We start from the raw sequence: 26,907 nt of genomic DNA on the forward strand, positions 1-26,907 counted from the left end.
TAAAAAACAAACTGTTCTTAACATTATATACGCATTATTTCGTCAAGAACAAATACTGTAAAATTTCTTCCGGTAAAAATAATATCCCAGAATATTTCTACCATTTGGAACTCATATTACAAGGGTACTTATGTTCCATGACACCACCACATTTTTTATTGCTTGTCAAATTAAAATAAATTATAAAAGAACAGCCATCTTCTTTATGTGCCTGTCCCAGGTCAGGAGCCTGTAGTTCAGTGGTTGTTGTTTGTTCATGTCTGTCATATTTGTTTTTGTAAATTGTTTTGTTATAATTTAGGCTGTTTGTTTTAAATTTTGAATTGTTGCACATTTTTCATATTAGGGCCTTTTATAGCTGACTTGGGTTTTTTCATTTTGAAGGCCATACAGTTGCCCATTATTGCTTACATCCACTTCATTTGAAGTCTGGTGGATAGTTGTCTCGTTGGCAATTATACCACATTTCCTTATTTTTAATGTCAATAAAAGAGCAAGAACTGTACAAAAATGTTGGGGTCCTTTTAAGCTTTTTATAAATATCCTACAAAAATGTAGGCATGAGATTGGTAACAATGTTATTTTCTTTTTTCGATTTCTAAGTAGCATTACTCCTGTTAAAATAGGTGGTGGTTACTCTTCCAAGACCTTACTGATAAAAACCCTAAATATAAAATTCTTAAACATCCAATAAAAATGTAGGTGTGAGAGTGCTGACTGTGTAATGTTCAATATTAAACACAAACACGTTTAACCCTGCCACATTCTGTATGCCTGTCCCCAGACAGGAGCCTGTAATTCAGTGGTTGTTGATTGTTGCTGTATATCATATTTGTTTTTAGTATTTTGTTTTGTACATAAATCAGGCCATTCGTTGTCCTGTTTGAATTGTTTTACATTTGTCCTTTTATATCTCACTATGTGGTATGGGTTTTGCTCAATGTTGTACAGTGATCTATAGTTGCTACTTCCAAATTTCACAATTGACCAAGTATTTTGTTTCAAGAGATTGTTTTCAAAATTGTTTGCAATGGTCTTATAGATCACGTGTTTGAACTAGATCCACTTAAAGTTTGTCATATGACACCAAAGTGTTATATTGATTCTGGTTTGCTTTTAGAAAATAAGTGGCGTCACAAGTGTTATATATATATAAATCTCATTATTTTCCTTATAGTAATTATAAAAACAATCAATACTTGGTATGGATCAGATATACAAACCATATATGGTACCCATTACTTCGGTTGAGAAAATGGTACTCTTATATGACAAACTTTAAGGAACATTTCTTTTATTGCTGTTCTTCATCTCAAGGTAACAGTAAGGTCTTCGTCAGAGTACAAATTTTAGACTATTTTCCATATTGACCAATTTGATAAATTAAGTTTACATATTAAATTGATCTGGACATACTGGTTGGGTGATTATAATCAGCTATCTGGCATGTCTGGTTTCAAAACTGGATATCATTTCTTTAAATGTTTTTTCTGCATTACCCTTAAGCTCAAATGCAATGCTTAATCACATCTGGCATCCATTCTTACATGATGAACCAAGACAATGGACACCATGACCCGCTTGCGCTATCCCATTTCAAGGTTTTAAACCCGCTGCATTTGTTTTCACCTGTCCTATGTCAGGAACCTGTTGTTCAGTGGTTGTCGTTTGTTGATGTGGTTCATAAGTGTTTCTCATTTTTTATATAGATTAGACCTTTGGTTTTACACTAGTCATTTTTGGGGCCCTTTATAGCTTGCTGATCGGTGTGAGCCAAGGCTCCGCGTTGAAGGCCGTACTTTGACCTATAATTGTTTACTTTTTATACATTTTGAATTGGATGGAGAGTTGTCTCATTGGCACTCATACCACATCTTCTTATATCTATCAGTTACTGTGGAATACTAGATGTAAAAGATGTCATTTGGCCAAGAATTTAAAAAGTTCACATCACAATGAACATGTGAACAAAGTTTCAAGTTTATGTGATCACAACTTCATAGTTAACTAATTTTACCCAAAAACTGAACCAGAGTATGTCATGATTTCACACTACCACAATTCAATGCTCAATGAAGCATGAAATTGTGGTCAAAACCGTTATTTGGCTAATAATTCAAAAAGTTCACATCATAATGACCATGTGTTTTAAGTTGATGTGACCACAACTTCATTACAAACTACATTATCTAAAATTATTTAATAGGGGGAATATGTGTTGGAGGCAATCAAAGTTTACATCAGAAAAAAACCAACCCTCAAAAAACCATTACATAGAAAACTAAAGAGCAACTAGAACTTCACCAAAAACTGGGTGTGCTCTAGAATGGTAAGCAGTTTCTGCTCCACTAGAGGCATCTGTTGTGTAACCAATACTCATAGGAAGTAAAAATTCAGTGACAAGTCAGATTCCATAATATTACATTTGAGGATAAGAGGCTGGGATTGATGCTATGACACGTGGAACATACAAGGGTTCATCCAAGATGGATATTCCCTAGTGGTCAACAAAATTAAGATTGCATCTGTTAAATTGCCCAAAAGGACTACTTCAACATTACCAAATAAAACCTGGTACAATTTGCTTCCTAGTAGCAACCTTCCATCAAAGAAATCATGATAGGAAACACAAGCCCTGGAAATACATATATGATCTTATAGGAAACACATGCCCTGGAAATACATATATGATCTTATAAGAAACACAAGCCCTGGAAATACATATATGATCTTTGGATGGATGTACTGACAGACACACAAACCAGAAAAAAAATGCCCCTTTCTTAAAAGGTATTTAAAACTGTCTTGGTCAGTTTCAACTCTGTAATAGTTCAAAAGGTATTTTTTTCTACAAGATTCAAGATAGTTCTTTGCAAATAGCCATATAGGTTTGCTAAAAGACATGGTAGTAACCCAACACAGAGTAAGTACTCCACAAGGAATCTAGTTCACATTTTTGGTTTTAAATGGTGTAGCCACTTTAAAGATACCTAGACATTTCCCTTGGATCCCAATCTGAAAGCAAGCCTCACCTTATGTCACTTTCTGTTGGCTGCATGACACAGAAGTAACAACTCAATCAATGAAAATTGATAGCCACAAAAAAATAAATAAATCACAGTATTTTCAGCATATTTTGTCTAAACCAGTCCGAAGATTTTTATACTATTTATCTATATCTAATTCCAAAATTGATGACCATTGTGACTATGTTGGTTGGCTGATCAGTACCAATTCTCATTAACCAATTTTATTCTGTTTCTGGGTTCCTCAAAACCTTTAAAACACACAAACACACATTATAAAAGGCTGTGCACTGAGTGAAAGATATCCTGGTCATATACACATTGTAGCTATTGCAAGAAGAAAATGGAATACTGTAAAAGGTATTTAATCAAGTCAGTTGAATTGCTCTGAAGAAACACTTGCAGTATGTCCACACACATATAAATATTGCCTTACAAATTTGATGGTTTTGGTCCCACAACTCTAAAAAAACTAGATGTGTTGGAACAACACGAATGGCCCCGCTCGCAATAAAAAGCTTGAAGCCATTTTTAGAGTGGAAATTTGAGAATAAAAGTCCAAATAACTGTTATTTTCACAAAATTTTCAAAGTCCAAAGCCTGTTATTTCAGCAAAAAACAATGGAGCGGAACAAATCGTAAACTTGATCTGTAACTCATTGTAGTAGACTCGCATACTAAAAATCAGTCCAATATGTGAAGGTGTTTAGAAAATAAATGTGGATAGTGTCCACATGTGGACACAGATGATGCCCCCGCTTGCATATCATATAGTTATAAAGGGACATAACTGAAGAACAGTAAAAGTGACGCTACCCAAATTTGAACTTGATCTGAGTTTTGTGTGTAAGTCTCATAACATTTGGTTGAGGCTAACTTAAGTAGAGAACAGAAACTAAAAATTCAGTAAACATTGCATTGTATAAAGCATTCATTGTAGTTGATTCAACTATAATCATGGACAAAGGAAGATAACTCCAATTTTAAAAATAACTTGATATTTAGAAGAAAATAAAAATTTTGCAATTTTTTCCATTTATAAAGGGGCATAACTCTAGAACGGTTAAAGTGACGCCACCAAAATTCAAACTTGATCTGTGTTTTGTGGTAATAAGCATTGTGTATAAGTTTCATAACATTTGGTTGAGGCAAACTTAAGTTAGAGAACGGAAACTAAAAATTTTGCAATTTTTCCATTTATAAAGGGGCATAACTCTAGAACGGTTAAAGTGACGCCACCAAAATTCATACTTGATCTGTGTTTTGTAGGTAATAAGCCTTGTGTATAAGTTTCATAACATTTGGTTGAGGCAAACTTAAGTTAGAGGACGGAAACTAAAAATTTTGCAATTTTTCCATTTATAAAGGGGCATAACTCTAGAACTGTTAAAGTGACGCCACCAAAATTCATACTTGATCTGTGTTTTGTAGGTAATAAGCCTTGTGTATAAGTTTCATAACATTTGGTTGAGGCAAACTTAAGTAAGAGAATGGAAACTACAAATTTTGCAATTTTTCCATTTATAAAGGGGCATAACTCTAGAACTGTTAAAGTGACGCCACCAAAATTCATACTTGATCTGTGTTTTGTAGGTAATAAGCCTTGTGTATAAGTTTCATAACATTTGGTTGAGGCAAACTTAAGTAAGAGAATGGAAACTAAAAATTTTGCAATTTTTCCATTTATAAAGGGGCTTAACTCTAGAACGGTTAAAGTGACGCCACCAAAATTCAAACTTGATCTGTGTTTTGTGAAAATAAGCATTGTGTATAAGTTTCATGACATTTGGTTGAGGCAAACTCAAGTTAGAGAACGGAAACCAATTTTGGGACGTACGGACGGACATATGTACGTACGTACAGACGGACAAGGGTAAAACTTAATGCCCCCACCGCTACGGCGGGGGCATAAAAAAACTGTTTAACTGTTAGTTGCGGAATGACGGATAAGGGTAAAACTATATGGCCCCGACAACTTTGTTGCAGGGCCATAAAAAGTTAGGCATGTCTATCCAAAGGATAGAGATGTCCAAGAAACCAATATTTTGAGTAAATGTCTAAAATTTCAACCCCATTTATCTCTAAAAGTAGCACATGAAGTTACATTTGTTATAACATGTTTAAAAGGACTAGGTGAAAAATAGCTTATATGCAAATTTTCGTAAAAAACCCACCGTGAGATCAAATCAAAAGGGAGCTTTTTCCCTAGTGAATCAAATATTTCATAAAAAGTTCATATTTTATCAAAGCCTTCTAGATCAGTAGCTTTGGTACAATGTGTTGATAGCTAACAGACAGGTGGATGACAGTATACATTACCTTAGTACATCCTGTCTATGATGGCCATATTAAAATGAATCCAATGTATATTCTTAAAAACTTCAAAGATGAAACAGCTGACTTGATCTATTCAACAAGGTAACCTTAAACCTTTTGAGAGGTGCAAATTAGGCCTGAAAAGAGGACTAACATTTCTAAACTAGAGCTCTAAAGAGCCTGTGTCGCTCACCTTGGTCTATGTGCATATTAAACAAAGGATACAGATGGATTCATGACAAAATTGTGTTTTGGTGATGGTGATGTGTTTGTAGATCTTACTTTACTGAACATTCTTGCTGTTTACAATTATCTCTATCTATAATGAACTTGGCCCAGTAGTTACAGTGGGAAATATTTTGTAAAAATTTACAAAAATTTACAAAATTTATGAAAATTGTAAAAAATTGACTATAAAGGGCAATAACTCCTTAAGGGGTCAATTGACAATTTTGGTCATGTTGACTTATTTGTAGATCTTACTTTGCTGTACATTATTGCTGTTTATAGTTTATCTCTATCTATAATAATATTCAAGATAATAACCAAAAGCTGCAAAATTTTCTTAAAATTACCAATTCAGGGGCAGCAACCCAACAACGTGTTGCCTGATTGGTCTGAAAATTTCAGGGCAGATAGATCTTGACCTAATGAACAATTTTACCCTGTCAAATTTGCTCTAAATGCTTTGGTTTCAGAGATATGAGCCAAAAACTGCATTTTACCCTGTGTTCTATTTTTTAGCCATGTCGGCCATCTTGGTTTGCGGGCGGGGTAATCGGACACATCTTATAAACTAGAAACCTAACGATGATTGTGGACAAGTTTGGTTAAATCTGTCTTAGTAGTTTCAGAGGAGAAGATTTTTGTAAAAGATTATAAAAATTTACAAAAAATGGTTAAAAATTGACTATAAAGGGCAATAACTCCTTTAGGGGTCAACTGACCATTTTGGTCAAGTTGACTTATTTGTAGATCTTACTTTGCTGAACATTATTGCTGTTTACAGTTTATCTCTATCTATAATAATATTCAAGATAATAACTAAAAACGGCAAAATTTCCTTAAAATTACCAATTCAGGGGCAGCAACCCAACAACGGGTTGTCAGATTCATCTGAAAATTTCAGGGCAGATAGATCTTGACCTGATAAACAATTTTATCCCTGTCAGATTTGCTCTAAATGCTTTGGTTTCAGTGATATAAGCCAAAATCTACATTTTACCCCATGTTCTATTTTTAGCCATGGTGGCCATCTTGGTTGGTTGGTCGGTTCACCGGACACATTTTTTAAAATAAATACCCCAATGATGATTGTGGCCAAGTTTGGTCAAATTTGGCCCAGTAGTTTCAGAGGAGAAGATTTTTGTAAAAGTTTACAGACGACGGACGAAGGACGCCAAGTGATGAGAAAAGCTCACTTGGCCCTTTGGGCCAGGTGAGCTAAAAAGCTTGACCAAAATAATTTTAATGAATGTAAGAAATAGTACAACCAAAATAATGGAATGGATTTATTACAATAATATATATAACATAATTTGATGAAAATTTCAATAAAACAATGATTCCTGAAGCATTGTCATTTATAAATGATGAAAATGTTTTTATACCAATTCTTGATATTCTAATACAATGTACCATAAGATATATCTCTCGTAAGTTTTAAGAACAAGCTCTATGTATTCAAATATTATTTGTATAACTCCCTAAGTTTATATCTTGTGCACTGTTCCGTTTTTCATATCCTTTCCTACTGAACATTAAAATTATATGACTGATGTTGATGCCCACTGTTTGACCTCTGTAGGGCATTGTGGGTATTTTTGTAATGCGTCAGTTATCTGTGATGGATGAATCAGTAGTGACATCAGTCTATACTCTTTCTGAATACGAGTTCCTGAACCATCAGTTGACTTAACTAGTTCTAATGCTAATAAATGTTCAAATGCCTGCAAGAAAAACAAAAGTTATAATACAAGAATATCTGTGTTGATTGGCAAGGAGTATGCCTTACATGTTAAGAAACCTGTAAAGGGTTCCTTCTCCACTAGTATAATAAATTGCTTCGCCGAGCGCAGCTGGATACGACCGCAGAGGTCCAACCCAGAACAGTTGGGGCAAAAATGGACACAATATTCGCGCTTGATACAGGTCTGAATTTGGATTGTAATTAAATATTAGACACATAAAAGGTTTCTGACACAGAATAACTGTAGTCAAAGAACTTAGAATTGGTTATATGATTTGAACTTATATTCAATTTTTTGCGTTTGCGCAATACACTTTGCTGTTGCGAATTGATCCCCCCTCCCCCCACAAAAAAAAAATAAAAAAATCCCCCCCTTTTTTCTGCTTTTGTGCAATACACTATGCTGTCCCCCCCCCCCCCCCCCCCCCCCCCCCCCCCCCCCCCCCCCCCCCCCCCCCCCCCCCCCCCCCCCACACACACACACATTTTTTTGGCAAAAAAATTAATACTTGAAGAATTTTTCTTTTTAATTTCTGAAATCTGATATGAGAAAAAATTGACCCCCCACAATTTCTTTTTACCCCCCCCCCCCCCTTTTTCCCCCAAAAAAATTCTTTCCCTCAAGATATGGTCACAATCTCAATTCAAATTTCCAATGGAATTTGCAACCATAATTACCCATTTAAATTTACCATAGTGCTAACTTAATCTATTTTATAATAGAACTTAAAATATGGTGTCAAATCTTTCATATGGATTTTTTTGTAAAAAAAAAAAGCTCCAACATTTGCAGATATTTTTACTGGTCTCCCTTTATAAATATGCATTTCTTAATAAATAATTTAAAAGCAGTGTATGGGGGGGGGGTAATCAAAACATTGTATTTGGATTACCTCCCTTACACTGCTTTTATTTATGTTTTGTACTAAAGTATTTGTCCATTAACCAGGACACCTTTGTTTTTCCCCCTTTTTTGCCCCTAATTTCTAAATGGTTTGAGCCATAACCTCTCAAAGCAAATCCTATCCATTCCTTTGTGCTATGGAAACTTGTGGTATAATTTCAGAGAGATCCATACACCGTTCCACAAGTTATTGTCTGGAAACTAGAAAAATGCTTATTTTTGGCCCCTAATTCCGTAACTGTTGGTACCATAACCCCCAAAATCAATCCCAACCTTACTTTTGTGGTATTGAACCTTATGGTAAAATTTCGTAGAGATCCATTCACTTAAACTAAAGTTATTGTGCAAAAACCAAAGTGTCTTCGGACGACGACGACGCCAAAGTCATACCAATATACGACCCCAAAAATTTTTTGCGGTCGTATAAAAATAAGATGATGTGGTATGATTTCCAATGAGACAACTATCCACCCTAGTTCAAATGAAGTGGATGTATTACCAATTTTATCACCTTTATCAAAAGGGACAAGTCTATCTGATGTTTGTCTATGTTAAATTAATTCTAAATAATAAATATCTTGCACTGACCTCTTTCAGTAACTAATTTCACTCACCTTTAGTACAACTGCCTTTTCATACATCTGCATTGAAGATCTTTTCTGAGCAAACTTTGCATACTCTAAAAATGGAAATCAATAATATTTTAATTAGATTTGATTGCAATAAATCTTTACAAACGGAGAAGATATGATATGGCTATAAAGATGTAATTGGGTTAAGTTATCTTTCATATTATATATGTCAATTTCCACATTTATATGACATCATACTGACTTCCCAAGTTCCCTTTCCACACATAAGTGTCAGAGCTGTCGACCTTTGGGAATGAGATATCATGTCATAGCATGGCATGCCATATATAAAAAATAAAAAGATGTGGTATGATTGCCAATGAAACAACTATCCACCAGAGACCATATGACATAGAAGTTAAAAACTTTAGGTCACTGTATATATCATGCCTGTATGTGTGTAAAAACAGGTGGCATGCTTTTTGCCCTGAAAAACATTCAATTAAATTTATGGCTTACTATGCTGTGTTGGTTTTGCTCATTGTTAAAGGCCGTAAGGTGACTTATTGCTGTTAACTTCATGTCATTTGGTCTCTGGAGAGTTATCTCATTAGCAATCATACCAAATCTTCTTATTTTTATATTGATTGATTGTAAACAACAAGTTTCAAGTAATGTTGAGTTTTTGAATGTCTAATTTTATCACTTTTGACAAAAGATGGAAGTAAATGTAAGAATGTTAAGCATGTTAACATTAACAAGTTACAAGGTTAAACAACAAATATTTCTTTTTAGCCCAGGATCACTCATTCTTTTATTCACGTAAAACTCATTCCGAAACATTATGACAGGCACACTAGTACCTCTTAAGCTCAAGATAAAAGCTTCCTGTCCAGAGAACAACCTCTTCCAAACAGTAGACATTTTCCCAAAATAAAAGAAATGTAGCAAAACCATTCCACCTGATATAAATAGCAATCTATGGAAAAATCCTACAGTGTACAAGAATGTGTGTGATCTCATGTAGACATGGAATGAGTGTTCCTCACATGGTGTAATGAAAATAGCATGTGTAAACAGTACAAAATATGTGTATTACAAACATTTGAATTGGCAAATGTGAACTATCTAGTATATTAATTTTTTGTAATAATTTATCATTGGAATTTTAACAAACATAAACCCACTCCTTTACTAATAGAAAAATTTGTAAAAATTAAATATTTAAATGAATTCAGTTGCTTAATTCGTCATTTGGTCTCTGGTGGAGAATTTTCTCATTGGCAATCATACCACATCTTCTTATTTTTCTATCATACAATATTATTTGATTTCATGATTTTTGTTAAAGCACATATCGTCATTAAAATAGAACTCATCCATTCATCTGTTTTATGGTGATTTTGTATTTTTGTCCTTGGTATGTCCTTGACAATTTAAATTTATCATTTACTTCTATGATAAAATCTATATAAAAATTCTGAATTACACAAAAGTTGACTATAAAATATCTAGACTTATTTTTATACATAACATACCACTATAAACCATCTCAAAATTGAAAGGTTCTCCGTCATAAATATCTGTCAGATGTTTCATGGCAATGATCAAACACAACTCCAGTATAGATATTCCTATAAAACAAAAACACAACTTCAGTATAGATATTCCTATAAAACAAAAACACAACTCCAGTATAGATATATATACCAACAAGAGTGCACACGCTGAAATGTCTCGCCTTCTTTACTAATCATTGATATTATGTTGATAGTCCTAAATATAAAGCTTTATTACAACTGTCACATAAACTTAACATTAACCAAGTAAACTAAACATTAACCAATGAACCATGAAAATGAGGTCAAGGTCAGATGAACCATGCTAGGCAGGCATGTACAGCTAACAATTCTTCCATACAACAAATATAGTTGACCTATTGCTTATAGTTTAAGAAAAACAGACGAAAACACAAAAACTTAACACTGAGCAATGAACCTTGAAAATGAGGTCAAGGTCAAATAAAACCTGCGTGACTGACATATAGATCATAAAATATTTCCATACACCAAATATAGTTATTGCATATAGTATTAGAAAAAAAGACCAAAACTCAAAAACTTAACTTTGACCACTGAACCATGAAAATGAGGTCAAGGTAAGATGACACCTGCCAGCTAGACATGTACACCTTACAATCATTCCATACACCAAATATAGCTGACCTATTGCATGCAGTATTAGAAAAAAAAGACCAAAACTCAAAAACTTAACTTTGACCACTGAACCATGAAAATGAGGTCAAGGTCAGATGACACCTGCCAGCTAGACATGTACACCTTACAATCATTCCATACACCAAATATAGTAGACCTATTGCATACAGTATAAGAAAAACAGACCAAAACACAAAAACTTAACTATGACCACTGAACCATGAAAATGAGGTCAAGGTCAGATGACACCTGCCAGCTAGACATGTACACCTTACAATCATTCCATACACCAAATATAGTAGACCTATTGCATACAGTATAAGAAAAACAGACCAAAACACAAAAACTTAACTATAACCACTGAACCATGAAAATGAGGTCAAGGTCAGATGACACCTGCCAGTTGGACATGTACACCTTACAGTCCTTCCATACACCGAATATACTAGACCTATTGCTTATAGTATCTGAGATATGGACTTGACCACGAAAACTTAACCTTGTTCACTGATCCATGAAATGAGGTCGAGGTCAAGTGAAAACTGTCTGACGGGCATGAGGACCTTGCAAGGTACGCACATACCAAATATAGTTATCCTATTACTTATAATAAGAGAGAATTTAACATTACAAAAAATCTGAACTTTTTTTTCAAGTAGTCACTGAACCATGAAAATGAGGTCAAGGACATTGGACATGTGACTGACGGAAACTTCGTAACATGAGGCATCCATATACAAAGTATGAAGCATCCAGGTCTTCCATCTTCTAAAATATAAAGCTTTTAAGAAGTTAGCTAACGCCGCCGCCGCCGCCGTAGCCGCCGCCGCCGGATCGCTATCCCTATGTCGAGCTTTCTGCGACAAAAGTCGCAGGCTCGACAATAAAACAATGAGAAATGATGCCCCCGCTTGCATATAACATTATAAAGGGACATAACTCAAGAACGTAAAAGTGATGCTACCCAAATTCACACTGAGTTTTGTGGTAGTAAGCATTGTGTATAAGTTTCAAAACATTTGGTTGAGGCAAACTAAAGTTAGAGAACAGAAACCAAAAATTCAGCAATTTTCCATTTGTAAAGGGGCATAACTCTAGAAGGGTAAAAGTGACGCCACCAAAATTCAAACTTGATTTGTGTTTTGTGGTAATAAGCATTGTGTATAAGTTTCCTAACATTTGGTTAAGGCAAACTAAAGTTAGAGAACAGAAACCAATTTTAGGGCGTATGGACGTACAGACGGACAAGGGTAAAACTCAATGCCCCCTCTGGAATGGCAGGGGCATAAAAATACAACTCCAGTATAGATATGCCTATAAAACAAAGTCATGACGTCAGTAGTTATATAATCTAGTGATCACAGAAACCCCTGTCTGCAGCAACTGAGATATCAATATTTAGTTAAGTGGTTCAAACCATTCCATTAAATTTAAATCAAATTTTAATAAAATGCTTCGCTGAGTGCAGCCTGATCGACCGTGGAGGTCGAACCCTGAACAGTTGGGGCAAGTTTGGACACAATATTCAAGGTTGATATTGTCTGAATTTGGATTGTGATCAAATTTTTGATATAATATAATAGGTTTCTGACACAAAATAAATGTGGTCAAAGATCTTAAAATTTTGAAATGGGACATTTAATTTACCTAGAATGGTCTGATATCCAAAATCTAACAACATCGTTAGATTCAGCATATAAAAAAAAACACCAAAAATTTAATTTAAGTTGAAGTCAAGCGAAATTAAATTTTGGATCCTTCAAACCTTAATATGGACTAATTTGAAAACAGGGCCCAAAATAAAAAATCTAAATGCACAATAAGATTCAGCATATCATACAGCCGCAATAATTCAGTTTTTGATGAAATCAAACAAAGTTTAATTTTGGACCCTTTTGACATTAATGTAGACCAATTTAAAAATGGGACCTAATATCCAAAAAAGTAATACAAGGTTAGAACCCCCAAAAATTAAAGACTTTAAATTAATCCCATTGAAATTGGTTAAAAGATTTGTATTTATTTTCAATTGAAGATTTCTTGCTATTGCGCAATACTGTGACGTTGCGCACGATGTTGGTACCAATTCCATTTTGCTATAGATTAGCATAAAAATAAATACGTAGATTGGTCAGTTCGATAAAAATATAGTGATTTCTGATTGAATTCATTACATTAGACTTGAAATTAAAGAAAAAAAGGAACCGAAATTTAAAATACCAGGAATTATAACACTTAATTATCCCATTTTTACGCAAAAACGTAATGTCCAACGTTTCATTTTGTGTGCAAAAGATCAGAGTTCCGTTTCTTTCCTACGGTATTTTTTCTCCGATCATCGTAAAACTTCACAAGAACATTGCTATTGTTATAGATATTCGCGTGTTAAAGCAAAATCAATATCACTGAAACCGTAATCCGGAAAATGTTATTTTTTAAAACGGTCTGAAAAATGTCCAAGCATTTGCAAGGTAAGTATATTTCGGGTTTGCGCATTTATACTGTGAAATTGAAAAAGCTGACAGGAAAAATATTTATTATATTTTGAAAGTTTTTTTACTTTTCTCCTGGTTCATGATATTTTTTTGCCGGAAACCATGCGTATAGTTTCTATTGCAATGATTTCAAAAAGTATAGCCATCTTGTCCCAACGAAAAAACGCTGTATTTTCTTTAAAATTGAGGTTTTAACCAGCTGTCTATCAAATAAGCATAGTTAGATCATAGAAAATAAAACTTGGCGGTAAAGGTTTTTTTGTTTTTCTTTTTAAACAATATAGTGTTTAATATTTTTTCTTTGGGCAATAAGGTTTTTAGATCGTTTCAAAAAGTATAGCCGTTTTGTCCCAACGTTCGCAAAACGTAATTGATGTCATGCTCGGGTTTTTAATTTTATATCGTAATTATTTGTTTCCAGTTTAATTCGAATGAAAATAAAAATAAATGTATAATTTACAATACAACCAATGTATGAGAAAGGAGTAGTTTAAGTTTAAATTCAAATATTGACCAAATGAGATTGATATAAAACTAGAGGCTCTCAAGAGCCTGTGTCGCTCACCTGTATTTACTGATGCTTTGGAAATGATGTAAAATAAGGTTAAAATCATAATTAATAGTATTAGATATTATAATGATATCTAAGATAATAACAAAAAACTGCAAAATTTTTGTAAAATTACTAACTCAGGGGCAGCAACCCAATAACGGGTTGTCGGATTCGTCTGAAAATTTCAGAGCAGATAAATCTAAATCTGATGAACATTTTTGCCACCTGTCAGATTTGCTCTAAATGCTTTAGTTTCAGAGATATAAACCAAAAATTGCATTTTACCCCTATGTTCTATTTTTAACCAAGTCGGCCATGATGGTTTGGGAGGCGGGGTCATCGGACAAATTTTTCAAACTAGATACCCTAATAGTGATTATGGCCAAGTATGGTTAAATTTGTCTCAGTAGTTTCAGAGAAGAAGATTTTTGTAAAAGATTACAAAAATTTACAAAAAATTGTTAAAAATTGACTATTAAGGGCAATAACTCCTAAAGGGGTCAACTGACAATTTTGGTCATGACAACTTATTTGTAGATCTTACTTTGCTGAACATTATTGCTGTTTACAGTTTATCTCTATCTATAATAATATTCAAGATAATAACCAAAAACTGCAAAATTTCCTTAAAATTACCAATTCAGGGGCAGCAACCCAACAACAGGTCGTCAGATTTGTCTGAAAATTTCAGGGCAGATAGATCTTGACCTGATAATCATTTTACCCTATGTCAGATTTACTCTAAATGCTTTGGTTTCAGAGATATAAGCCAAAATCTACATTTTACCCCTATGTTCTATTTTTAGCCATGGCCGCCATCTTGGTTGTTTGGCGGGGTCATCGGACACATTTTTTTTAACTAGATACCCTAATGATGATTGTGGCCAAGTTTGGTTAAATTTGGCCCAGTGGTTTCAGAGGAGAAGATTTTTGTAAAAAGCTAACGATGACGGACAACGACGACGACGACGGACGCCCCGTGATGAGAAAAGCTCACTTGGCCCTTCAGGCCAGGTGAGCTAAAAAAGTATCGGGATCTTAGTTTTTTTTTATAGCATATTTGTTTTATATAAGAAACATTGTCTATCTGCAAGTGTTAAATCGTCAAAAGTAACATGTATAATTTTTTTTTAATAAAATAAAAGAGAGAAAAACCATTGCTGGCAATTATAACAAACAAAGGATATGCATAAGCCACAAAAAAAAAACTGAATTAAGAAAGGAATCTCGAATGTTTAACTTCCTAGATATTTTGCGACAAAGAAAGCATCGGGAAATGATAAAATGTAGAAAGGAAACGGAAATGGAAACGGGAAGAAATGCAACAACAGGAGTATGTACAAATGTATAAATATGCAAAAAATAGGAGAATATTTATTCAAAATCTAATTTATATTAAAAATAAATCTGTGTAAATTTGGAAATTAATGTATCGGATTCATTAATGCGAACTGCTGCCGAAAGGAAAATTATCAATTATGGCCTGGAAAGACTGACAACTCCTGTAAATGAATATTCATTTAAAAAAAAATATCTATACAGCCACTTTGAGTTTTATTTGTAAAATTATGCATTTTTTCAGACAAACCGAAATCAGGTACCAAATTCACAACTGTTACAGTAAATTGACCTCATCAATAATATGCTTGAACGCCTGAAACTTTCTTTGAAATCGTCGAAATCGCCTTATTTTAAGGAACGTTGTGAAACGCTAAGTAGTACCAACATCGTGCAATTGAAGATTTCTTGCTATTGTACAATACTGTACTGTTGCGCAATACTGTGTTGTTGTGCAATACTGCGCTATTGCGCAATTGAAGACTTCTTGCTATTGCGCAATAATGTGCAATTGAAAATTTCTTGCTATTGCGCAATACTGTGCAATTGAAGATTTCTTGCTATTGCGCAATACTGTGCAATTGAAGATTTCTTGCTATTGTGCTATTGGGCAATACTGTGTTGTTGTGCAATACTATGCTATTGCGCAATACTGTGCAATTGAAGATTTTTTGCTATTGCGCAATACTGTGCAATTATTTGAAATTTCAAAAATTTTCAAGAAAAAAAAATGAACCCCCAAAAAAAATTGGAAAAAAAAAATCCCCCCAAACTTTTTGATCCCCCCCCATTGGAGTAATTACCCCCAAACTCAATCGCTGCTTTCCCTTTGTGATATGGAACCTTGTGGTACAATTTCAGAGAGATCCATACACTTACACACAAGTTATTGTCCGGAAACTACAAAAATGCTTGTTTTTGGCCCCTAATTCCTAAACTGTTGGTACAATAACCCCCAAAATCAATCCCTTCCTTTTGTGGTATTGGACCTTCTGGTAAAATTTCTTAGAGATCCATTCACTTAAACTAAAGTTATTGTCCAGAAACCAAATGTGTCCTCAGATGACGCCGACGACATCATAGCATTATACGACGCAAACATTTTTTTGCGGTCGTATAAAAAGGGGGTTAATTCATTATTTTGAATCCACAAAATTTAGAATTTTCAAACAATCAAGTACCATAACTCTGGAAATGTAAAAGTTAAAGCAACAAAAATCGACCATAACCTGTCATATGGTCTGAACATTCCATTAAGGTTTTAGCTACTAGGCTTGTGATACCCTTGGGAACTGTTCACCAGCAGAGGTAATGAAAACTATCTTTAAAGGTTCAAACCATTCCATTGAAATTTAAATTAATTTAAAAAAGCGGTTTTCTATTTATCATCTAAAAACCAAAATATTTAGAATTTTTCCAACAATCAATTACTACACCTCTGGAATGGTAATATATATATTTCAATTAATTTCAAAAAGCGGTTCTTTATTTATCATCTAGAAACCAATTGTGATGGACAGAGGGCTGGCTGGATAGGCATATAGACTGACATGATGGTACCTATATACCCCCGACTCTGTCTTGGAAAAACAAAGCAGAGATTACAATTCATTCAGTACTGAACATTTTCTGTATGTCTCAGAATGTGACTTATCACTTAATTTTTACTTCTCATGCACAACGTTAACATAACATGTACCACTAGTGATGCAGAATATACCTTAACCTTACACCAGAGTTCACCCTTGGTTATGTTGGGGTTTGTGTTCCATTATATCTTAGTTTGCTGAAAGAGTAGTGTTTTATGGACAAAAGTATTAATTTCATCTTTAACATAAATTGTGATCAGATTTTTCTGCCTAACAAGATGAAAGGTACCAATAGTGGATCAGAACTATCAAAGAACCCGAGTTATGTCACCACTTTGGTGAGGTTGAGGTTGCTCAATCTTTAGTTTTCTGTGAAGTGTTTTGTGTAAATTTTGTATTTTGTCTTTTTTCATTGACTGTGGTGTTGTCTTGTCATTTTCAACAATTGAATTTTTTAATCCCAACACAAAATATTTCATGTGAAAAGTATTTTAAAAATATATGATAAAATGTTGCTATGTATTAAACACCTATTTTAACAAAGTTCCAGTAAACGTTTTCTATATTTCGGTAATGAGTTTATATACCATGTAACATTGCTGATTTGCTGTCTGTCATTGTAACTTTCATAGCTTCTACAAAATCACTGGGTGTTGGGAAAGAGTGAGTCTCATTCAGATGACAAACAACATACATCTGAAACAAATAAATATCATCTATATTACTACATAGAGTTTAATATCTGTTATCCTAAAGCAAACCATGCTATTTCCTGTGACTTATTCAACAGACAAATAATATAAAGAGGTGCACCAGGAGCACATGATACGCCCGTCTCTTTTTCAACCAATAAAGTTCCATAACTCCTCAATGTCATATCAGAAATTTATAAAAAAAAAATAAAGGGAGCTTATTTTAATAGATATAAACCAGTCACCAAAGTTTCACGAAAACTGCTGAAAGCTTTTTTGAGTTATTGTCCGAAAACGAGAAAATTCACTGTTTTTTTTTAATAAAATCTCATAACTCGGAAACTTAAAATCTAAAATTTATAAAAATCGAAAGGGAACTTACGTCAATAGATATATATAATTTACCAAAGTTTCATGAAAATTGGTTAAAGTGTTTTTGAGTTATTGTTCGACATGTTGACTGGATGATCGGAGGTATACATAATAAGTCCCTTAAAAGGGCGTATAATATTGAAAATTTTAATATTTGCAAAATTCTTTAAGCTATTCCACAATATATGGCGCAATATGAATGCAACCCAACTGTGAAATTACATGGTTTCTATGTTTAAAACTTTACAGGGCATTGATTACACGAAATGGGCATCCACTTTTCCATGCCTGCCTGTCCACTGACCCAACATTACCATACTAGAAAATCATGTTTATACTTCATGCAACCTGCCCAAAAAATAGTTCAGAAATGAAAGGTGTGTGGTTTCAAATAAACTTACCTTTTTAATTTTACATGCTTATCTTACCAAAATGTGATGTAAAGCTCTAATATCTTTATTGAAGTTAAACTGTTGCTGTAGTACATCTCTGACTGTGCCATCTTTACTCAATTTCTAAAACAAAAACAACTATATATGTATACATCTTGGGTTTTTCAAACTGTTGGTGCCTATCATTGGCAAAGAGAGATAATCCAGGAAAGAAGACATATATCAATCTATTGCATTGGTATGTTGGACTTTTAACTGTTAGTGTAAATTCCTTATATTCTTTTGCTAAAATGAACCCTCAATTACTAGTGAGCTGTGTCGGATATAAATCGACCTTATGCAAGAACACAAATACATGTACATGTAAAAGACTTTGATTAATAATGGAACATTCAAATACAAACTGAAAAACGAATTTAGGTCTGTTTTGTAGGGTTCTTATAACAACTCAATTTTCAAACAGTTATGACTTTGCACAGAGATTTTGTTAACCCTAAATGGGATAAGAAGATATATTGATATTCATTTGCATAAGGTCAATTTCTAGTCAAGTAAAGCCAACAAAACAATTTGAAAACAGGTCAGTCTAAATTAACCAGACTTTTGAAAATGTCATATTTAATATGAATAATATATAATAAACAGAAACCAAACAACATCAACAACAATAAGCCATTAAATGGTCAATATGCAGTCTCTAACAATATATTTCTTTACAATACGTCAAGCTCTATATTGTGCCGAGTCAACCATTTTTTACACAACATTTAGTGGTTTTTGATCCATTCAATTAAATGCCCATTCAGCATTATTTTATTACAAAACATTAGGTAAATTACAATCTCATAATGTTTCGAACCATTAATAAGTTGTAAACAAATGTAAAAGTGTAAAATATTTCTTTGATGAAAGAGTGATGTCCCCTGAATAAAGAACTTACTTCCACTCTTTCATTCTCTTTAATGAAAGAGTGGTGTCCCCTGAATAAAGAACTTACTTCCACTTGTTTATTCCATTCTTTAATGAAGGAGTGGTGTCCCCTGAATAAAGAACTTACTTCCACTTGTTTATTCCACTCTTTGATGAAATCACTGCCGACTGGTTTTGATTCTATTCTTAAGTAAGACATACAAATGTCGCAATAATTCTCAAAATTATAGTTGTTTAGGAAATACACTTGGCGATGTGAAAACCTTGACTTCACTCTCTTCTCAAGAAGTTCTATAACATCCTGTAATATCAGAGAGAAAATTACGGAATAATTGTATCGTATTATTTTTCCATAAAAGTGACATAAGTTATATGTAAATACTGGACCTATCAGACATATATGTATTTGAAATGTTGTATTGAACATATTTTTCAATTCAAGTTTTTTTATAGGTTTTTTCTCTAGTATATGGGAGATAACCCATGAAACATAAAATATGTTTTATAAGTAAGTCTGACAAGTCCTCTACTTTATGTGACGTGTTACTGGTGTATACACTAATGTAGCTTTACTTTATGCCTCAATGAAGTAGTCAGTGAATGCAAATGAGTATCCTTTCCACAAGAGTATATATATATATTTCCAATATGATTTGGTATTGAATGACACAACCAATTTGGCATCTTCCTTGGTGTCATTGCAAGGTATTTTCAGGTGGTTCAAAATTTAAATCATTATCCCTGCCTCGTCAAATTCATTTTTAAATATGGCAGAGAAGATAAAGAATTTTTTTGGTATGTCATAACCAAACAAAGTTCTTGCATATTCATATTTGATAAGGAAATAGGTGTATGGTCCATATACATATCCTACTAGACTAGATGTGACACTTACTAGAGGGTAGTAAAGGGTTATTTTTGTGTAACATGATCGCTGTTTTTTATTTGACTTTCAAAGTGTTTTTACTTTTTTTTATTTGACGTTCAGTGGTGCAAGATAGGTGTTTTTTCAACATGTACTGCTTATCTAATTTTAAGTGCATTGTGATTTTCAAATGTTAATTTTGCATGCTCCGTATTTTTCAAATAAAATTCAAACACTTGGCAGGGATCGTTCAGAAAAAATGGATTCAAATTTTTTTTTTTGATAGAGTGGAAAGGCCTTTGATGTTGTTCCTTATCGATTTTGGAGCTTCCATAATATATGTACTGGTTTCCAGTCTTGGTAAGCAATTCTATATACATTATGACTTCATAATAAGTTAAAACCTGATACGTTTTTTCGGATCTCCTAGATACATGCTTCTTCATTGCAGATTCTTTGAATTCTTTAAATTTTTTGGTAAAATGACAAGTATGACTAAATAGGACTTCTTAACAATGATGAACTTTAACATGTTTGCACTTTTCATCATCTGTCAGTTAAAACTTCCTATTTCTGATACTTTGAACCACCAGTCGAGGTAGCTGGTGGCATGATTAACATGACGAGGTGTGTATTCCTGTTAATAAAGACAATGAAATACATCAAGAATACACTTTCGTGTCAGTGGGATATTTGCATTTTAAAAGTTCAGTAGATCGTTATATACTATTTTAAAAGCCGTAAACCATTTATATCATAAAATATACAGGAAGACAGTGAATCTGTCACAAAAGATCACATCAAAGTTTTCATTTTCTGTGCATAGTTCATGACATCAAATTATGTCTTATTTCACGTTTTTTTTTCTGTGCAAGCACCCTCCATTACCACCATCTTACTACAGTTACAGTTATAGTTTAAACATAAGTGTACTTACAAGTCTACATGTCACACCCACTACACATATCGGTGCCTGGTCCGACTGGGCAATGTCAAACAAATTATATAACAATGTCTGGTTTTTGTGGTGGGCAAACATATCAAACTCTTCCAGGATAAACAGGATTGGCTTAGAACTCTGACTTCCTATAAAACAGAGACCAGAGGATAAACAGGATTGGCTTAGAACTCTGACTTCCTATAAAACAAGAGACCAGAGGATAAACAGGATTGGCTTAGAACTCTGACTTCCTATAAAACAGAGACCAGAGGATAAACAGGATTGGCTTAGAACTCTGACTTCCTATAAAACAAGAGACCAGAGGATAAACAGGATTGGCTTAGAACTCTGACTTCCTATAAAACAGAGACCAGAGGATAAACAGGATTGGCTTAGAACTCTGACTTCCTATAAAACAGAGACCAGAGGATAAACAGGATTGGCTTAGAACTCTGACTTCCTATAAAACAGAGACCAGAAGATAAACAGGATTGGCTTAGAACTCTGACTTCCTATAAAACAGAGACCAGAAGATAAACAGGATTGGCTTAGAACTCTGACTTCCTATAAAACAGAGACCAGAAGATAAACAGGATTGGCTTAGAACTCTGACTTCCTATAAAACAAGAGACCAGAGGATAAACAGGATTGGCTTAGAACTCTGACTTCCTATAAAACAAGAGACCAGAGGATAAACAGGATTGGTTTAGAACTCTGACTTCCTATAAAACAGAGACCAGAGGATAAACAGGATAGGCTTAGAACTCTGACTTCCTATAAAACAGAGATCAGAGGATTAACAGGATTGGCTTAGAACTCTGACTTCCTATAAAACAGAGACCAGAGGATAAACAGGATTGGCTTAGAACTCTGACTTCCTATAAAACAAGAGACCAGAGAATGAACAGGATTGGCTTAGAACTCTGACTTCATATAAAACAGCGACCAGAGGATAAACAGGATTGGTTTAGAACTCTGACTTCCTATAAAACAGAGACCAGAGGATAAACAGGATAGGCTTAGAACTCTGACTTCCTATAAAACAGAGACCAGAGGATTAACAGGATAGGCTTAGAACTCTGACTTCCTATAAAACAGAGACCAGAGGATTAACAGGATTGGCTTAGAACTCTGACTTCCTATAAAACAGAGACCAGAGGATAAACAGGATTGGCTTAGAACTCTGACTTCCTATAAAACAGAGACCAGAGGATAAACAGGATTGGCTTAGAACTCTGACTTCCTATAAAACAGAGACCAGAGGATAAACAGGATTGGCTTAGAACTCTGACTTCCTATAAAACAGAGACCAGAGGATAAACAGGATTGGCTTAGAACTCTGACTTCCTATAAAACAGAGACCAGAAGATAAACAGGATTGGCTTAGAACTCTGACTTCCTATAAAACAAGAGACCAGAGGATAAACAGGATTGGCTTAGAACTCTGACTTCCTATAAAACAGAGACCAGAGGATAAACAGGATTGGCTTAGAACTCTGACTTCCTATAAAACAGAGACCAGAGGATAAACAGGATTGGCTTAGAACTCTGACTTCCTATAAAACAGAGACCAGAGGATAAACAGGATTGGCTTAGAACTCTGACTACCTATAAAACAGAGACCAGAAGATAAACAGGATTGGCTTAGAACTCTGACTTCCTATAAAACAGAGACCAGAAGATAAACAGGATTGGCTTAGAACTCTGACTTCCTATAAAACAGAGACCAGAAGATAAACAGGATTAGCTTAGAACTCTGACTTCCTATAAAACAAGAGACCAGAGGATAAACAGGATTGGCTTAAAACTCTGACTTCCTATAAAACAAGAGACCAGAGGATAAACAGGATTGGTTTAGAACTCTGACTTCCTATAAAACAAGAGACCAGAGGATAAACAGGATTGGTTTAGAACTCTGACTTCCTATAAAACAGAGACCAGAAGATAAACAGGATTGGCTTAGAACTCTGACTTCCTATAAAACAGAGACCAGAAGATAAACAGGATTGGCTTAGAACTCTGACTTCCTATAAAACAAGAGACCAGAGGATAAACAGGATTGGCTTAGAACTCTGACTTCCTATAAAACAGAGACCAGAGGATAAACAGGATTGGCTTAGAACTCTGACTTCCTATAAAACAAGAGACCAGAGGATGAACAGGATTGGCTTAGAACTCTGACTTCATATAAAACAGCGACCAGAGGATAAACAGGATTGGTTTAGAACTCTGACTTCCTATAAAACAGAGACCAGAGGATAAACAGGATAGGCTTAGAACTCTGACTTCCTATAAAACAGAGACCAGAGGATTAACAGGATTGGCTTAGAACTCTGACTTCCTATAAAACAGAGACCAGAGGATAAACAGGATTGGCTTAGAACTCTGACTTCCTATAAAACAGAGACCAGAGGATTAACAGGATTGGCTTAGAACTCTGACTTCCTATAAAACAGAGACCAGAGGATAAACAGGATTGGCTTAGAACTCTGACTTCCTATAAAACAAGAGACCAGAGGATAAACAGGATTGGTTTAGAACTCTGACTTCCTATAAAACAGAGACCAGAGGATAAACAGGATAGGCTTAGAACTCTGACTTCCTATAAAACAGAGACCAGAGGATAAACAGGATAGGCTTAGAACTCTGACTTCCTATAAAACAGAGACCAGAGGATTAACAGGATTGGCTTAGAACTCTGACTTCCTATAAAACAGAGACCAGAGGATAAACAGGATTGGCTTAGAACTCTGACTTCCTATAAAACAGAGACCAGAGGATAAACAGGATTGGCTTAGAACTCTGACTTCCTATAAAACAGAGACCAGAGGATAAACAGGATTGGCTTAGAACTCTGACTTCCTATAAAACAGAGACCAGAGGATAAACAGGATTGGCTTAGAACTCTGACTTCCTATAAAACAGAGACCAGAAGATAAACAGGATTGGCTTAGAACTCTGACTTCCTATAAAACAAGAGACCAGAGGATAAACAGGATTGGCTTAGAACTCTGACTTCCTATAAAACAGAGACCAGAGGATAAACAGGATTGGCTTAGAACTCTGACTTCCTATAAAACAGAGACCAGAGGATAAACAGGATTGGCTTAGAACTCTGACTTCCTATAAAACAGAGACCAGAGGATAAACAGGATTGGCTTAGAACTCTGACTACCTATAAAACAGAGACCAGAAGATAAACAGGATTGGCTTAGAACTCTGACTTCCTATAAAACAGAGACCAGAAGATAAACAGGATTGGCTTAGAACTCTGACTTCCTATAAAACAGAGACCAGAAGATAAACAGGATTAGCTTAGAACTCTGACTTCCTATAAAACAAGAGACCAGAGGATAAACAGGATTGGCTTTAAACTCTGACTTCCTATAAAACAAGAGACCAGAGGATAAACAGGATTGGTTTAGAACTCTGACTTCCTATAAAACAAGAGACCAGAGGATAAACAGGATTGGTTTAGAACTCTGACTTCCTATAAAACAGAGACCAGAAGATAAACAGGATTGGCTTAGAACTCTGACTTCCTATAAAACAGAGACCAGAAGATAAACAGGATTGGCTTAGAACTCTGACTTCCTATAAAACAAGAGACCAGAGGATAAACAGGATTGGCTTAGAACTCTGACTTCCTATAAAACAGAGACCAGAGGATAAACAGGATTGGCTTAGAACTCTGACTTCCTATAAAACAAGAGACCAGAGGATGAACAGGATTGGCTTAGAACTCTGACTTCATATAAAACAGCGACCAGAGGATAAACAGGATTGGTTTAGAACTCTGACTTCCTATAAAACAGAGACCAGAGGATAAACAGGATAGGCTTAGAACTCTGACTTCCTATAAAACAGAGACCAGAGGATTAACAGGATTGGCTTAGAACTCTGACTTCCTATAAAACAGAGACCAGAGGATAAACAGGATTGGCTTAGAACTCTGACTTCCTATAAAACAGAGACCAGAGGATTAACAGGATTGGCTTAGAACTCTGACTTCCTATAAAACAGAGACCAGAGGATAAACAGGATTGGCTTAGAACTCTGACTTCCTATAAAACAAGAGACCAGAGGATAAACAGGATTGGTTTAGAACTCTGACTTCCTATAAAACAGAGACCAGAGGATAAACAGGATAGGCTTAGAACTCTGACTTCCTATAAAACAGAGACCAGAGGATAAACAGGATAGGCTTAGAACTCTGACTTCCTATAAAACAGAGACCAGAGGATAAACAGGATAGGCTTAGAACTCTGACTTCCTATAAAACAGAGACCAGAGGATTAACAGGATTGGCTTAGAACTCTGACTTCCTATAAAACAGAGACCAGAGGATAAACAGGATTGGCTTAGAACTCTGACTTCCTATAAAACAGAGACCAGAGGATTAACAGGATTGGCTTAGAACTCTGACTTCCTATAAAACAGAGACCAGAGGATAAACAGGATTGGCTTAGAACTCTGACTTCCTATAAAACAAGAGACCAGAGGATAAACAGGATTGGTTTAGAACTCTGACTTCCTATAAAACAGAGACCAGAGGATAAACAGGATAGGCTTAGAACTCTGACTTCCTATAAAACAGAGACCAGAGGATAAACAGGATAGGCTTAGAACTCTGACTTCCTATAAAACAGAGACCAGAGGATTAACAGGATTGGCTTAGAACTCTGACTTCCTATAAAACAGAGACCAGAGGATAAACAGGATTGGCTTAGAACTCTGACTTCCTATAAAACAGAGACCAGAGGATAAACAGGATTGGCTTAGAACTCTGACTTCCTATAAAACAGAGACCAGAGGATAAACAGGATTGGCTTAGAACTCTGACTTCCTATAAAACAGAGACCAGAGGATAAACAGGATTGGCTTAGAACTCTGACTTCCTATAAAACAGAGACCAGAAGATAAACAGGATTGGCTTAGAACTCTGACTTCCTATAAAACAAGAGACCAGAGGATAAACAGGATTGGCTTAGAACTCTGACTTCCTATAAAACAGAGACCAGAGGATAAACAGGATTGGCTTAGAACTCTGACTTCCTATAAAACAGAGACCAGAGGATAAACAGGATTGGCTTAGAACTCTGACTTCCTATAAAACAGAGACCAGAGGATAAACAGGATTGGCTTAGAACTCTGACTACCTATAAAACAGAGACCAGAAGATAAACAGGATTGGCTTAGAACTCTGACTTCCTATAAAACAGAGACCAGAAGATAAACAGGATTGGCTTAGAACTCTGACTTCCTATAAAACAGAGACCAGAAGATAAACAGGATTAGCTTAGAACTCTGACTTCCTATAAAACAAGAGACCAGAGGATAAACAGGATTGGCTTAAAACTCTGACTTCCTATAAAACAAGAGACCAGAGGATAAACAGGATTGGTTTAGAACTCTGACTTCCTATAAAACAAGAGACCAGAGGATAAACAGGATTGGTTTAGAACTCTGACTTCCTATAAAACAGAGACCAGAAGATAAACAGGATTGGCTTAGAACTCTGACTTCCTATAAAACAGAGACCAGAAGATAAACAGGATTGGCTTAGAACTCTGACTTCCTATAAAACAAGAGACCAGAGGATAAACAGGATTGGCTTAGAACTCTGACTTCCTATAAAACAGAGACCAGAGGATAAACAGGATTGGCTTAGAACTCTGACTTCCTATAAAACAAGAGACCAGAGGATGAACAGGATTGGCTTAGAACTCTGACTTCAT

The 26,907-nt window shown here is 34.7% G+C and overlaps 1 protein-coding gene across 1 annotated transcript in view; it reads right to left on the reverse strand.

Annotated features, from left to right (window-relative positions):
- Positions 1-6,887: 6,887 nt before the first annotated feature.
- LOC127729295 (origin recognition complex subunit 4-like) overlaps positions 6,888-26,907 on the reverse strand; it is a 36,254-nt gene continuing 16,234 nt past the window's right edge. Inside the window, exons 7-13 of the mRNA XM_052237034.1 lie at positions 21,167-21,315; positions 19,492-19,665; positions 18,471-18,557; positions 17,566-17,674; positions 10,326-10,421; positions 8,830-8,894; positions 6,888-7,291 (exon numbers count right to left, since the gene is read on the reverse strand). Of these exons, the coding sequence (XP_052092994.1) occupies positions 7,109-7,291; positions 8,830-8,894; positions 10,326-10,421; positions 17,566-17,674; positions 18,471-18,557; positions 19,492-19,665; positions 21,167-21,315 (863 nt within the window). The 3' untranslated portion in view covers positions 6,888-7,108. The remainder of the gene's footprint in view (positions 7,292-8,829; positions 8,895-10,325; positions 10,422-17,565; positions 17,675-18,470; positions 18,558-19,491; positions 19,666-21,166; positions 21,316-26,907) is intronic.

This window comes from Mytilus californianus, unplaced genomic scaffold (assembly GCF_021869535.1).
Source record: "Mytilus californianus isolate M0D057914Y unplaced genomic scaffold, xbMytCali1.0.p SCAF_2, whole genome shotgun sequence".
NCBI lineage: Eukaryota > Metazoa > Mollusca > Bivalvia > Mytilida > Mytilidae > Mytilus > Mytilus californianus.